General features: G+C 34.0%; 2 protein-coding genes and 1 long non-coding RNA gene across 9 annotated transcripts in view; 2 read left to right on the top strand and 1 right to left on the bottom strand.

Moving 5' to 3' along the window:
* LOC122572997 (nephrin) overlaps positions 1-1,783 on the top strand; it is a 473,363-nt gene extending 471,580 nt beyond the window's left edge. For 3 of the 7 annotated variants that reach the window (XM_043738804.1, XM_043738805.1, XM_043738806.1), the window contains 2 exons: positions 621-807; positions 1,038-1,783. In XM_043738804.1, the coding sequence (XP_043594739.1) occupies positions 621-807; positions 1,038-1,465 (615 nt within the window). In that variant the 3' untranslated portion in view covers positions 1,466-1,783. Of the gene's footprint in view, positions 1-620; positions 808-1,037 lie in introns of those variants that run through there. The other 4 variants (XM_043738809.1, XM_043738807.1, XM_043738808.1 and 1 more) reach the window with 2 other exon arrangements.
* Positions 1,784-1,791: 8 nt separating this feature from the next.
* On the top strand, positions 1,792-9,444 carry LOC122573004. Its single transcript, XR_006318627.1, has 2 exons — positions 1,792-5,645; positions 5,731-9,444. It is a non-coding gene; the product is annotated as an uncharacterized LOC122573004 (long non-coding RNA).
* A 318-nt stretch (positions 9,445-9,762) lies between these two features.
* Positions 9,763-16,476, bottom strand: LOC122572682 (cytochrome P450 4C1-like). Its single transcript, XM_043737972.1, has 13 exons — positions 15,652-16,476; positions 14,577-14,920; positions 14,323-14,432; positions 13,983-14,073; positions 13,583-13,768; positions 12,644-12,737; positions 12,466-12,568; positions 11,661-11,772; positions 11,466-11,572; positions 11,270-11,338; positions 10,851-11,019; positions 10,539-10,718; positions 9,763-10,090 (listed from the first exon to the last, which is right to left on the bottom strand). The coding sequence occupies exons 2-13, from the start codon at positions 14,728-14,730 to the stop codon at positions 9,921-9,923; spliced, it is 1,545 nt and encodes a 514-aa protein (XP_043593907.1). The 5' UTR covers positions 14,731-14,920; positions 15,652-16,476; the 3' UTR covers positions 9,763-9,920.
* Between the last annotated feature and the right edge of the window lie 27 nt (positions 16,477-16,503).

Here is a 16,503-nt window from a genome sequence, read left to right as displayed (position 1 = left end):
GTATTTCATCATGTAGATTGGTAGTCTTTCTTTTTTTTTTTTTTTCTTTCCTTCAATATCATATTTTACTTTGTTTCACAATTAGACAATTTTTTTTTAAGCTTCAACACGTAGTTCTATTTTTTTTTCTTCTTTTAATATTACATCTTAGTTTGTTTCACGATTAGAGAATCTTTCTTTAAAGCTTCACCATGTAGTGCGAATTTGTTTGAATCAGAACTCTACCAATAATACTTCCATTTTTAAGAGAATCTTAACTTCATTTCTTGCAGTACCCTTAAATATAGGCAGGTTACAGGGTGGATGTTTAGAGGTAGTTTCCATGCACGTAAAACATACCGAGAATACTCGTAATGTATCAGAATGATGAAGTTAATGTCGATACAGCAGCGCAAAGTATCGCTTTAATGCATGTGAAACTGGTAAAGTACTTATTTACAATTCATACTGATACGCTACGAACAGTAGGAACACAAAATTCCAGGAAATTGTTCGATTAATGATTCGTTTTGTTGCGTTTATTCGTTAATAATTTTATAGAAAAATTTCAGGTTTTCCTTAACTTTGGATACGTTAATTTAACGAAACGCTTTCTCTCTTCTCTTTCACCGACGTAACAGGACGAGGGACGAAAAACCGCAGCTAGCACGTATTTGATAGATCAAACTATACAAGATTTTGGGAAAGGGAACATGGAGATGCAGGTACATCATCAAGGAACTCTTGGTCGCCGTAGCAATCACATTCAACCACCGATGAGCATGGATTCACCGCCGCAGAGAACAACAGCCAGTGGTACACTTTCTGGTAAATTTCTTAAAGTACCCATTCAGAAATTTTAGAAGATCTTGTCTTTCGGGCGTAGAATTCCTTCAGCAGTCTTATCAGAAGTTCTTCAGAACTCAAAGCTGTAACAGAGTTTATCAGAAAATTAACATATTTCCATCTCACCGTGGAAGTTAAGCATTAAACCTCTGAAGTTGCGCCTCTCTTCGCACGAAAAAATGCTTACTCAACACAGCTTCTCTTCGTTTTAGTTTCAAAATCGAGTTATATCGGAAACCCCAGTCCTGCGCCGCCGAACGACGTGAACTTTTACAGCGTGGAGATCGACAATGGCCGCTACATGGGCTACGAAACGAATCATAGTCCGATCCCGGTGGTTGGTGAACCAGGCTCGGGTAGTTATTATACATCCATGAGTCCGACCGGGCATATGATGTCGAGCCACATGGGCAGCGGGACTAGCACGCTGACACGTAGCAGAACCCTACCACGTCCAGTCCCGCCACCGGATGTAACCGTGATGACCGCTGGCTCAAAATCACCGATACCACCATCAGTACCTCCACCACCTACCACTTTCGCTCGGTCGGTATCCAGCAACGCGCACACTCATGGCCACCCATTATCAACATTCACCCCTACACCAGCTTATTCTGATATCGATGGCCATCTTGTCTGAGGATCACCGATATTCGGCCCTAGTTCGGTGCGTGGTAAATACCGTGCTGTACCAAGGGACGAGACTATCACCGTGACAGAAAGAACCACCCGGCTCTAATACACATCTCGACCTGTGGCTGTTGACCATGGAACTACTTCGCGGATCTTCAACCTCCGTTCATCGTTCCCGGCGTCACACTGAGCTACATGTACTATGATTATATCGGTTCGATATCGTGCGAGGACTTTGAATCGCAAAATCTTTTTCGGCTACGTTTGTGTGCGATCATGAGTTTCGTGTGGGTGCTCCGACGACCTTTTCTCGTACATATTATCCTCCTTGAACACGAAAGAAAGTAACAGAAGTATGTAAATAGGAAGAGAGAGAGAAAGAGGAACCGAGATGTTGCGGTTTCTATACGTAATTTTTAAGAAGCACGCGGTAACGCCGTTGCAAGACGCAGTAAATGCATTCCTTACGCGCTGGTTTCGTTGGTTTTTCGCGGACACGATTATCGAAGATACGTACCTCGAACTTGGATCGTACTATAGATCGATCGTACAATTACGTTTTTCGCATATCACGTGTTAAGAAGAACGATCGACGCCCGGTGAACAAGCACGCTGCAATCGACTCGGAAGATATCTCCGTGACACCACAGTTCTAGCATGCTGTCAGTGGTTTCTTTATTTTCTTTTTTTCTATATCCATTTCCCTCTTTCTTTTTTTAGTTTTATGGCTTTTAGTCGCGCTTGTTCGTGCAGTTTTTTACTTCTTTGTGACGACTTCGTAGTGATACGTAAAAACGTTTTAAACGTGAACTAAATGGAAAACGACGAACTTATGGATGGAAGAAACTCGACTCGAGGTGCTCGTTTCTTCGCCGAAGAGGATACAGAGGTACGCTACGGACTGTATAGTCGGGTTAAGTTACGTTTTACTCGTTGGTACATCAACTGGATATACTCATGCGATCCAACAGTAAATTAGAATACGTACATTAGGAAAAGGAAATGTACTAATGAAACGAAATATCAGGGAACTTCACGAGCCGCAACAATATATAACGACCTTTAGATTCTTCTCTGAAGAATACGTTATATTTACGATATAACCAGTTTCACTTGTATGCTTCTTTTCTTTTTGTTAAAGAAATTCGAAACACGATGAATGCTAGTTATTTGTCAGTAAGATATCTTTCGAAAAATAGCGCTTTTGAAAGTAATCTCAATTTAAATCGATAATATCATCGAGGCCCTATCAGATTTCGCATCAGTCGCGACATTAATGAACACAGTAATGCTACTTCATTATTGTGCAGCGACGTAATTCGCGTAATCTCTTCGATTTCTTTCTTTCCATTTTTTATCTTTTTTTTTATTTTTTATAAATAAGTCCGACCGTCCACAATTTCGTTTTGAAATTAGCCAACAAAACATCGATGCACTGGCGGACAGATTCTTGTTTGAAATTCTGAAGAGGAAGCGAGACAATCGTTTTACACAGGGAAACAGTTGACGACGTTTGCAATCTATGTATAGCAGTCCAACTGATTTCCTTCTTCCCTTTCCCTCTTGCTCATTACAAGACGCGTTCTCTGTGTTAACGGTGTGAACGGTTCATACTCGAAGAGGAAAAAATGGTGATACATGCGATAAGCAAGAAAGCTAGTTACGAGAAATGGAGTAGGCTGCGTATAGTCGATGGATGGAAACGCGTAAGTTTGAGGAACGAACTCAAATTGCACGATAAGTACTACAATGCTAAGAGACGTTTAGGTAAGGGAATTCTAAGACAATGCACGAAATGTACAAGTGATTTCGCTTCGGCCTTCTCGAGCTTATTATACTTTGGCAGATCGATATATTGTTTGACACACGAATCGTTCAGAAGCCACGTTGATGTACTCCGTAAATTAAAATGCGATGATGTTACAAACGCAACTTTGCCAAATTTACCTATTTATATGGTTTTCTTGCGATGAATGAACTTATGGAAATCGTTTGTTTTTTGAGAATTGAATATTAATCGTATACTTATATAATATAATTAGGAAATTGATAAAAGGCGGAGTTGATCAGTCTGGCTTTTGAGAGGCTCGCATTTGAGACGCGATTCGCGCGCTTCTTTCGACTCTCGTGGTTAGGAGAGTGATGAGAACGAAACTTTCTATAAAACTCAATTTTCCAAGAACAGACTCGACCCGAAATTTGAACAACTGTTTCTTTCTCTTCGCGAGTATCGCTTTCTGTATACTACAGACAAATATGTAGATACGAAATGTGTTTTGCATATCGTAAGTTTTTTAGATCGCTCATCTTACTTTCGACTCGTAACTTGTTCTATTTTTACGAACGTTATCGAGTGATCGTTTTACTTTTTCGAATTGTGAATTTTCAAGTACGTAGAAATTGCGATTTCTCACTGCCGAATTCCTAAAGTCAATATTGATACGAATAGTTTAATTGATTGCATTGTATCGTGAAACACATTTACGTAGGCGCTATATTGTACGCCACTATTGTCAAGAGAATTGGCGCGAAACAAAATGACGAATACTACAAAACAATTGACGCGTTAATTCTATTTCATGCGTGCGATGAAAAAGTTTTTCCTTTCTCCGATGGAAATAATTGATGTTTCGTTACGTTACAATTGCAATTACAGCACAAATACGAACGAACAATAAGAAGAGTATTTATAATGTAAACGGTTTTCACGTGACATCCAGCGAGTGCTAATTTTGTTTTCTATCTTGTTATATCTTGTTTCTATATATAGTTTTATCATTCTGGCGCGTTTTGTAGTAAATAAACGATTAGTAACGATTTATTATTACGCGGTACGATCGATGATAATTGCGACTGAATTTACAAAAAGAATATGCCAAATATTTACAAATATTATCAGTTATCGATTAGCAATGATATTTATAAAGATAGCTAGTAAGTAACTTTCTTTTCAACTACGATATTACGATACGACGTCACTGCCAAATTTTTATTTCTGTGCCGCGAAAAAATACGAAACTTTTTTATATTTAATTGATATGACAATTATTATATCACGTGAAAACGGTTGACTTGTTATTGACAGAAAGAAAAAAGACATGTTGCTACACATATTTTCCCAAGACGGTAATAACTTAAAAGCCATCTATGTATTCTATCCAGACGAAGGTATAATATCGCAACGAAACGATATGATATTACTAAAAAAAAAACAAATTTTGAGAGGAAATGTAATCAACATAATCAGTGAAATCTATACACAACAGAAATTTAAAGAAAGAGAAAAGAAGTAGGAAAGACAGACAAACAGGTAGAAAGCAAAGAAGTAAAAGTGAGTGTCTTGGAGTAGTGATATCTTCAAAAAAGACAATAGTACATAAGTTTAATTATACGAGTATGAGTTTAGTTAAGAGTAAACTATTCCCCTGGCACAGCCAAGTTAGAAGTTGCATTTTTGCATAAAAAAAAGGTGAGGATCTTTATGCAAAACTATAAGACAGAAAAAACGTAGTTCAACTAAATGTTTATATATATATATTTTTGCATTTGTTTCCATTAAAAATTGATTATCCTTGTAAATAGTGCGATATGTCTCAGCGTTTCACACACTCCAGAAAAAAAACAAGTAATTAAAGAAAATGGATCATATGAGGGTCTCACTTTACCTAAGCTATAATGAAGTATTGTATAGGATTATTACACGCTAGGCCACGTATTATATCTGAAAGAAAAGAAAAAAAAAGAGGAAGAATTATTCCAGTTATCGGACGAGACAACGTCTTTCCGTTTATCGAAAGCCTAAGTAGTCGACATATATTTTTGAAAAGAAAGAAAAAAAAAGAGATACAAAAAGACACACTGCATATGTTTGGCCTATTGTAAGAGAGAGAGAGAGAGAGAGAGAGAGAGAGAGTCCCGCGAACACACGATGACGCGTGAAGCGCCACGAGTGACAAAAGCTCGTATTAAAAAGTCGGTCAATAAAGTGTAAGTTTCGTTCAATTTCCATGAAAGGAAGATCGTTACGATCGATACGCGCCCAATCGGAATTTCTTCCAATGAATTCGAACAGTGAGATAACGAGAGCAAGAAAAGAGAAAAGATAAAAGAAAAGAACGTGAATCGATGTTCGCTATGTTGTGTATGATCATCGAGAGATTACGTTGAGAAAACTACGCACGTCCCTGGTAACTGTCATTCCGCTTCTAATTTGGCTCGCGTATCGTATGGATGTAAGTTAAGGAATACGTAATAAGTAAGGTTGCTCTACAGATACGCAATGACGCGGCGGCGCCACTCGCATATCCAAGCACAAACACGTTCGCGCGCACGCGCTAAATTGAAACTCGTGCCAAACTGCGCGAAATTAAATTAACACGAGAATCGCTGCGTAGAAAGGCATGTATATCCCGAGCAATCATACTTACGTCGGAGTCTCGAAAACGGATCCAGCGTGAACGATAGTTGTCGACAATCAATCGCATCCTACACTATTTTCATTCTCCGTTCTAGCGCGATCATCGATCGAGCTATCGATTCGTGAATTGGATCGATTTCGAGTTTCCTGTGGTGTCTCTGTGTAGGGTATCCTTGAATACGCACACGTAACATAGAAAGGAAAAAGAAAGAATAAATTTGCACATGCAGCAAACAAGGAAGGAAAGAGAAAGAAACCGGAAGGGTGTCGTTCACAGAATCGATATATTGTATACTTTTCTGCGCCGTTGTCATGTGTGTTTTATGCTTGAGAACTGTTTGAAAGTTTTACGAATAATAACGTTTTCGTAGCATGCGCTATTGTTATTTCATTAATCGGGGAGGACACTGATTTGTTACGGTAGATTCTACAAAGCTTAAAGAAAAAAAAAGAAACGTGTATTGTTAACCGCTGCTGTTGTGTATGGAGCCGCACCGTTCGGCTTAGACTGATGATAAAATTCACGTATGCTCAATTAGAGATCATGTTTGCGCATAATTAAGAATTCTATTTACATATACATGTTTTATATTTGTAATTAACGAAAATCATCTATACCTAATATTACCTGATATTATTAGATTATGTAATCTCCAAAGTATTTGCTCATCAAAGTGCTAGGCATGTTAGACGGACCGATATTCGTCCAAAATGGTACCTTGGAGATGGACATACCATCTAACAGTACGATATTTGATATTTTACACAATAATTAATAATTCCGTTGATTATTCTAAGACATAGTCAATCCTAATTATACAATCATTAAGATACGAGGATATATATATATATAAATTAACCGTTTTACATGTATATAATGTACATATACGAAACTTAGATAGACAAGAAAACAAAAGGGAAAAAAATTGAAAAAGAAATGAAATGCATAAACGAATTAAAATATCAAATTTAATAAAAACGATCGAGAGCTTTCGTAACTAGGTAAATGTTCGTATCGACTTTTGATGTTTTTTCTTCGTATTCGTTTTTTCTATTCTTTCCTCTTTTAAAAGAAAGATATAACATACAACGGAAAAAAAGACGAATATAAAAGAAAGAAGAATGATTCTCTCGCCGACGATGCTATTGCGATTATACTTACATGTCGTTGAATTTTATAATACGAGGGCGCTGCGCAGAAACGGCATGAAGTTGCGACGAAACTCGCGAGTTTACAATAAATCGCCGAAAGTGACGTGACGAATTTTACCGTAACGAACTTATCCGTTCCAAATTACCATTTCCACACAAGAGGCGAAGACTGGTTTATAAAATACACGAGCCGTTTTTTGTCATTTTTTAATGCTGTTCGGACGACTCGATTTTATATTCGATTTCAGATTTCTTATTCGTTAGAACGAAACACGAAAAACATTCATTTACGATATTCTTCAATCTCGATAATCGATTGTTGCGTTTCATTGCGAATCGACAGGCGAGAAATCTCGCGCTCGAAACAAAAAACGAGCGATCGCTTTGAGAAACTTTTTCGAATGTACTTTTTCAAAATTTGCATAGTTATATGATAACTACCAAACGAGTAACAAAATCAACAACTTTGAATCTATAAAGTATTCGATCGAAATTTATTTAAACGTTTGCTTTCTTACAAATGAAAATAATAAGAATCAATACAAAATTTAAAGGTTAAAAAATCTCAAAGTAGGTTTCTTGCGCGTCCAAACAAAAGAAAGAGAAGAATATATCGCGTATATCGAGCGATACTGATAAACGATATATCGTTAAGCGTATCATCAGATATATGTTGCTTCCGTTTGTGTGCCAATAAAGAAAAATCGACATTCTTGATGTATAAATATATGAAACTTAATGAGAACGATATTATTGTTACGCGGGCCGCCAATACGGCTAATTTTTTCTGATCAGAATTTACGATGCAATGTCATTCTTTGGAGCAATCATCGCTGTTCATAAGTACAACCGATTAAAAAAAAAAAAAATTACCGGAGAGGGGAAGAAGGAATTCTCCGATGAAAGAGAAAAAAAACGAAGAAAGAATGGGAGGAAAAAGGAAATCGTGTAATATAAACTAAGCTACCAAGCAACTGGTACGCATTAATTACTTGTATATATACATAGTATTTTTACATTCTAATTCTAAATTACATTTCCAATTCTAAACGGTATACATTACTCTGTGAGCTTCGCTTGTCGTCTGTGTATATATCATCGATAACGTTTCTAACGTTGATTCGCCTTAAGGAAAAATATTCATAGATAAGACGCGAACTGCGAACCTGGCAATGCTCGACAAATATTATCCCCTCCTTGTGCTTGTTTCACTGCACCCTCTGCACAAGATTCAATAACACACGCCTCGTGCCTTCATCGCACTTAAATTAATTAGAATGTGTAATATTATGGTCGCGCGTGTAATATTCCTAAACGTGACTATTCGCGGGATATATCGTTCGCCATTCTCTGGAACATATTTCAATGAATTTCGCGATTCTCTTATGATTGCATCAACTTGTGCAATACACCGTGTTTAGCCCATTCAGTACGAAGCAATGAAATAATGCGTGTAAAATACGTAAGCGCAATATTATTGCACAATAACAAATTTGAAACTCTGAAAATTCGAATGTCTTGAAAATTTAAAAATAAAATGTTACATTAACGCAACGTTCGTCCTTAATGGGTTAACATCGAATGATTCATGCTACTGTATAATTCATTTCATTTTATTTAAAATAACATTTTGAAAGCTCTTGAGAGGCTGCTTTCGTTCATAACGTATCCGCGAATATTTTCGTACGTGCATCTCACGCGACCATAAATCATATAGGATGACAAGAAGAATACTCGATTGTGTACATCGTATTACGATGTATTCGATGTTTATACTCGTAATTTAACTTCTATTTAAGCTATATGCTCATAGCGAATGTGATCGTATCTCCCCGAATATGATGTCACGGCGTATAAAAGCGAAGAGCAACGCTCATCGAATACACTTGGATAATCTTCGCACGCATCTTTAATCGTTAACTTAACACGATAACATCGCCTCTCGTGGCTTAACGTTATCGAGCTTTGCCCCTTTTTTTCCCCTACAGAAGAAGGAACTTCGCCAGAATTCGTCGTCATTTTTTTTATTTGCTTATTCATTTCTACACACAGAGACAGAGCGAAGCTCAACATACTAGTCCTTACTTTAAAACCAAAGTAAAGAGATAAAACACAAACATTGTATAGCTTTTAAGAATCTCCATTACGTATTCACACCTGTGTGTCTATACAGAGAAGGCATAATTATAACTAAATAATTCAGTCATCGTAACTAGGTAAATGACTAACCGATAAGCGAATAGATAAAGAAGAAGATACAATGTTAAGCCACTCGTTAAGTGTACTGTTTTATTTTAATTCATTTTTTACTACACGATTAAAATTTTATCTAGCAACCTTCGTCGGCTAGGAATGTAAATTCTGTATCTGTACATTGTTTTCCTATTTCAACTATTAAAAGTGATCGTCAACTTAAACGTTATGTTGTTCTTATTTATTCTTTCGCAAAATATCCATACTCATTTTATTAATCAATAAACAAACAATAAACAACAAGACTCTGTTTATTCGAACACCATTTATTTCGAACGAAATTTTAATTATTGCTTAATAAAATGTACCTTTATTAATTGAACTCTTATATTAATATAATAATATAACTATATAACTTAAATAAATATAATATAATAATAATTATATATAATTATATACATAAATATAAATTATTAATAAATTATTATTATAATAACTTATATTATAATAATAAAACTAATCAAAGTAAGTATGAATTTACATATGACTCGTTATATCATTTTAAAAATAGCAGCAGTGTATATATGTACGCATATCCTTGTCCTGATTATATCAGGTATATTTGCAACATAAATCAAACATTGTTGTTATAATTACTAGCATCAACACTGCTGTTTACAAGGTCAACATATGTCTAACATCAACATGTATCCTTAATAGGAATGAATTTCGTTCGGATCCGGTGTGCTGGTTTCATGATTATGCCCGTTAGAAAGGATATATCCTTAAGATAGTCCACGGGTTCAAAGAAGTAATTATTTAAGAGAAAAGCCATTATAATTTTTAACTCCAACATGGCGAATCGTTTTCCTACGAATTAAAAATTAATTATATCATTTTCAATTATTCAAAGAAGATTTACTTTATGTTAAAAAGTTCATTTCTTGGAGGGCTTCATTAAAATTCAAGTTACATAACTACAACTATTGTCGTTTACTTTATAACTCATTGATGCTAATTGAACGTTAATATTCCGTTTTCTTTTCTTAATAAAATACAAAGACAAGAAGTAAAAGAACTCGATGAAAAGGAAATTGACATAAAAAGAAAATAATAGAAGTAGTCAATCTCCTACCAAAAGCGACATAAAGATCTTTTAAAGAAAATCATACGTTATTTGTAATCCAACTGCAAAGACATTCGCTTCATTTATCAGTATAAAAAATGTATTGTTCTTAAAGAAGTCAAACTCAAAGAGAGTCTTCTATATTCATGTAGAATCTATACATTATCAAATATTTAAACTTAAAATTCTTACCGATACAATTTCTTGAGCCGGCACCAAAAGGTACATAAACATAAGGATGTCGACTTTTGGAATTTTCAGGTAAAAATCTGTCGGGATCAAAGACATCCGGGTTCGGCCAGTATCGTGGATCTCTGTGAATGTTGTATATGTCCACGAGAACTTCAGTACGCGAAGGTAATCTACAGTTACCTTAAAATATGACAGTTTTGTTGCAATACGTTTGCAATTATTAAAAATAAATAGATTAATAATACTTTATCATGAAAATAAATACTGAAACATAATTATTCTGTGATTCGTGTAAAGTAATTCGATATTTACTTAATTTTAGCTCCTTTTCCGTCTTACGCGCTATACGAGGCACGCTTGGATAAAGTCGAAGTGATTCCTTAATGCACCTCTCAAGATATGAAAGATCTTGCAGAGTAGACATATTTAATTTCCCTTCATTTTCTTTCAATACAACTTTTACTTCAGCCCTAACTCGATCCTATAACATAATCGTTATACATGTATCGTATAAAACAAAGTTAACGTAATAGTATAATATTTATAATAATAGACAGATTGCAGATGTATATATAAATTCATATTTTTAAGAGCACAAAGACCTATTTTAGTTATTAAATATTATAGTACTAGTACTGTACTTAACAAATTATGCATTTGTTGCCACGTATATATAAAAATCCGCAGTTTAATAATGAGAAATAAGACTGAAACAGAAAGTTAAAAGTCACCTGAATCTCGTTATGTTCAGCCAGAAGCATTATAATGTAACAAACAGCTATACCGGTAGTGTCGTGCCCCTATTAAAAAAGATTATGTTCCATAAGTCACCCATTACGATATTATTTTTCTATATAAGTATTAAAAATATATATCAAGCGTGTTTAAATGTAAAAAATAAAAAAGAAGCATGTATGCATAACGCACCGCAAACATAAATGTATCAACTTCTTCTCTAATCCCCTCATCATCTATCTGATCATTTCGATGAGCTTCTATGAGTATATCAAGCAAAGCCAGTCTCCTTTTACGTACTACGCATAAACAAAAACATTTCAAAAAAATGTTAGGCTATACATTAAAACAGTTCTTAAAAGTACTTAAACTTCTTATCTCACATACTTCCAGCGTCATTACTTTCAACATTGTCATTATCATCACTTGAATTCTTGTCCAACTCAGTTAAACACCGGCCGTTGCTCTGATAGTGATATTCTTTTCGCTCTTGGATTATCTACAACGTATTATCGAACTCGTTATTGTAGTATCGTGGACAAATTGTCTAAGAAATATTGGGTGAACCATAAACAATGTTGCGAGAAAGCCTGAGTGCTGACAGGCCAAAAGGGTTTGGGAACTTCAACTTGGGGCTAAATGCCTCATCAATGTGCCGTCGGTCCTTCGATCGAATAATTACGCGGAAAAAAGGCCATGACCATGGTCGCGGACGGTTACGGAACGCGTACGTGGTGAGGCTATGAGAAAAGACAAATGGATGCTTAAGGGAGAAAGACGAATTAACAGGCAGTAACAAATTAACAGTGAGTTGAAAAGTGAGAGTATTGTCAGCGTTGTCGAGGAGGATGGTCCGTGTGAAAGAGAGCGTTGGAACCGTGGTGACGATAGTTGTGAATTAAATATTTAGTTGTCTTAGTTATAGCGCATTACTGTATTTAATTCACGTTAAACAACCATCGTTTCCTGTTTAATCCATTGTAAATAGATCTATCGATCAATAAAATTATCATATAGGATAATCAATAAAAAAATCTTACATTACCATAGGAATAATATGAATTAAATTGGACCGAAATATTAAATTCATCATCGATAACTTTGTTGACATAAAAATAGTAGAATGTCCCTGTTTACAAACAAACGATGAACTTGTTATAAGAAAAGATATGATTAAAAGCTACATTTATACCTTTCGAGTGAAACCGTGTAACGTTTTAAGTAGTTTAGACTGTCTCCATCCTTGAGGATCAAATTTGAGAAAGAAATCATAAAATAACCACGGCCTTGCAGTTCTATAAAAATCATCATAATGGCATGTATTATATAACATAATAGGATGTAAAAATTATCTATGAAAATTTATTTACTTGTACGCGAAGACTCCTTCCATATCACTCGCGGCTTTAAGATATTTGTGCTGAAATTCATCTCCGTCCTTTAGAGAAATTCCCATCGCAGTTTCTGGAAAATTATCGATTGAAAAAATTCCTAAAGATCTAAAAAGGTTCTAACTGTATAATTTTCTCTCGCTATTTTTTAAATCTAGATCTCACGGTTTAACAATTTACAATTTTCCGTAACTTTTTCAATATATTTAAAAGAGAACTTATTTCGACGTCTCATTTGCATACATTTCATACACAGGGTGGTTTGTAACTGGTGGTACAAGCGGAAAGGGGATTATTCTACGCAAAAAAAGAAGTCGAAAATATAGAATAAAAATTTTTCGTTTAAGGCTTTGTTTTCGAGAAAATCGACTTTGAATTTTCACTCGATACGCCTGCACTTTATCACGTCTCGTTATAACGGATCTCACTGTAGATCGTTGTCTCGATTGACGTTATGTTGATAAACACTTCCAATGTGACCGAAGTGTTTTGCTACCTATTAACTTACTATCCGACTTTTATCGCTATCCACTATCAGTACCTATTAGTCTACCATCAGATCTACATACGGACATGATACTTTCGTTAGGTGCGTATGGTGGTAACGCATCAGCCGCAGCTGATCATTACAGACACCGGTATCCAAATTCAAAGAGCAAAACGAACCCTCGGCGAATATGGTTCCTTTGAAAAAAAAGTTCAAAAGTTGAAAATTCAAAGTCGATTTTCTCGAAAACAAAGCCTCAAACGAAAAATTTTTATTCTATATTTTCGACTTCTTTCTTTGCGTAGAATCATCCCCTTTCCGCTTGTACCACCAGTTAAAAACCACCCTCTATACGTGTCAATCGATACATTTACAATCGCTGAATTTTTCAGTATTGTAATTATTGGATTATCATATATTTCATAAATTACCGCAGATCATATTCAAGGTATGCTTGCTAATTGTATGGAATAAATCATTCACGACTACTCCCTCTTCGCTCTTCAATGATTTCACCAAGTATTCTCCTTCCTTTAAAAATACGTCAATAAATTTGTTAAGCATGTCCGAATGAAAAGCAGGTGTCAATATTTTCCTGCGAATTTGCCATTTGCGTCCTGCAAAGATGATAATTACTTCTTCAAAAATTTCATAGATTGTTATTACCTATCATAAGTGTACTTCTTCCTTCTGATTATATTTATTTATTTACTTAATTGCACTTGGCGTTTAAAATTCAGCAAGGGAATAAAGTTGAATAAGTTCAACGAAAATAAAAATTAGTATTTTATTAGAAAAAGAAACGTAGTAAACGAAAAATAAAAGTAATACCTGAACTGGTAAGAAGTCCGGTACTAAACCAAGGCCCCAGAAGTTTGTACATGTAACCCTTTTCAGTAAATTTCGGATTTCCGAGAAGTATCTAGATGACGAAAAAGAAAAACTAATAGATCTCTATCATTGAGAAACGTATGCAGTTAACTTACTTGCAAAAAATTTAATATTTAATCTCTTTTTAATGTCTGTTTAATGCTATTAAAATTTTAGTTACGTGTAATTAATTAGAATTGTAAAAAAAAGTTAATTAAACTTCTCGCAATGATGAAATAATGTCTTGTGCATCTAGATATGATAAATAATAGTATAAATATCTAGTATTCTTTTTAATTACCTGAAGATCGTTTGGATGACGAATATGAACAAGTGCAGCTGTGAAACTCCAAAGTTTAAAAGTTGGGTAATACTGATCGCTCATTTTGTTCATAAGGATCCAAAGGTCACCTATAATACATAGCAAATATGAACGAAGCCTATTATTGTTGATCTATTACTTCAAACGTGTTTTTTATTCAAGTCAAATAAAATTGTTCAAATTTTCAAATAAAATAAAATTTATTTAGAAACATAATTGCTTTTTCTCCTTACTTGATGAAACTAGGACATGATGTATATTCCCGATAATAGGTAATATCAGAGGCCCTGGTAACGAATTTATTATTCTACCATATTTTCCATAATGCACAATAATGTAGTGCAAACTGATGAAAAGAAACAAAAAGAATAATATCGTGATGATCATTTTCGTAAGATTTCAAAACTTCAACGTTCAACGGTCTTCTAATTTTCTTCGAATCCTAATTTTCTTCACACTCGCTCTTTTACTGCACTGTTGAAGATATTGGAATAAACGCACTACAGAATTAAAGGTCGTTGTTGTTTGTGAAGTATACGCTTCTCAGTGATAACTTCTCATGACACTTGATATTAATCTAAATTTAAGTAACATAAAAAATATAATGGATTAGACGATTTATCTTCTTCTTTGATTAAAGAAAATATTATTGGTGCACTCGATCAAATTATTAGTAAGTACTTCACGATAACTTGTTTCTCTTTACGAAGAATCTAATCACATTTTTACCTGTATACTTGAATTCACCAAATTTCCACAAGTATTTATTTTAGAAAGGATTATGTGACGATTAAGCCTTTTTAATAATTTAAGGATAAATCAATTTAAATGATATTCCCATTGTCAATTATCTTGTCCCCGTTATTAATATCTATCTATTTCCTTTTATAGGACTAAGCTCGTGCAACTCTCTCATGTTCCCCTTTGATATTTTACAAACCTTTCTGGTTTCATCACTTACTTTTAAACGAACTTAATAAAATTATTCTTATTTTTAATTATATCATATTAAAATACTATCAGTCTTAACCATCAATTAACATAAAAGTCAGGAAATCGACGAGAATAAAATTATCAAATATTTCCCGTGCGATTCTTATACATTAAACGCGAATGTAAAAGTAATTACGGTATTTAAAATAATTTACAGATTCTTAAAAATTTTAATCCTCTGAATAAGACGTAAAAAATATTTATTAGAATAAATAATTATGAACAAAAATTGTTTATTCTTTCATTACTATTCAAATCTATGTATAAATATATACTTTCCCCAGTAGATACAGACATCATTGGTCAGCCACTTACCTTTTCTCTTCAGAGTAAACGCGGTGAGGTGGTGTAAGGTGTAAGTGCCTAAGAAATACTCTCGATGTTCAACAATAAAGTTTATTTAACAATTAACAGTCAACAATCAACAATCACAACAATCACGCTTCTCGAATATGTTTGCTTCGCTGTTACGCTAGACTATTATGCTCTATTTAATAGAAATGACAAGAGAAGAGATTTCTCTTCCTTTTATACCTACGTCTCTGAGCAGTTTCTTATTTGCGTTTTACAAATAAGACTTTGTAACGCTTAAAGACTGAGATATTTATCTTCAGTAAAAAAACTGTTATTTTGTAATTACTTATAATTTTCAAATATTGCTAGGTAGAAAAGTCAATCTTCTATCGCTATTTTTTTCTTCTTTTTGCCTTCTTAATAACTTGTGAAATAGTTTGCCATAATTATGAAAAATTAATAATAAATTATTTGTATCAGTAATGTTAATAGATCCTACGAAGAAAGGAATAAAAAGTAATTTTCAAATAAATATCTTAAATTATATATTAATTAAAAATAATATTACATTATCAAACAAGTAAGAGATAAAATAAAAATAGAAACAGTGAATGAAAAAGTTATTAATTTCATATTGTGTTTACATATTCGTAGCTATAATTTAATGCGTAGATTTATTTTAATGCAGATGTGCAAATTGTTGATTGAAATCTTGACATTGATAAAAATATAAGCAACTCCATATTCTTGTTCCTTGCTTTTTCTTCCCGAAAACAATGTAAGTGTATTGCTATAAGTTGACAGAGCTATAAGAATCATTTGACCATTTCTGTGTAATATCATTCGTGAATTATTAGAAAACGGTCATTTATT

The sequence above is a fragment of the Bombus pyrosoma genome, linkage group LG11, assembly GCF_014825855.1.
Source record: "Bombus pyrosoma isolate SC7728 linkage group LG11, ASM1482585v1, whole genome shotgun sequence".
In the NCBI taxonomy this organism is placed as follows: Eukaryota; Metazoa; Arthropoda; class Insecta; order Hymenoptera; family Apidae; genus Bombus; species Bombus pyrosoma.
This window is presented reverse-complemented; position numbering and strand designations above follow the sequence as displayed.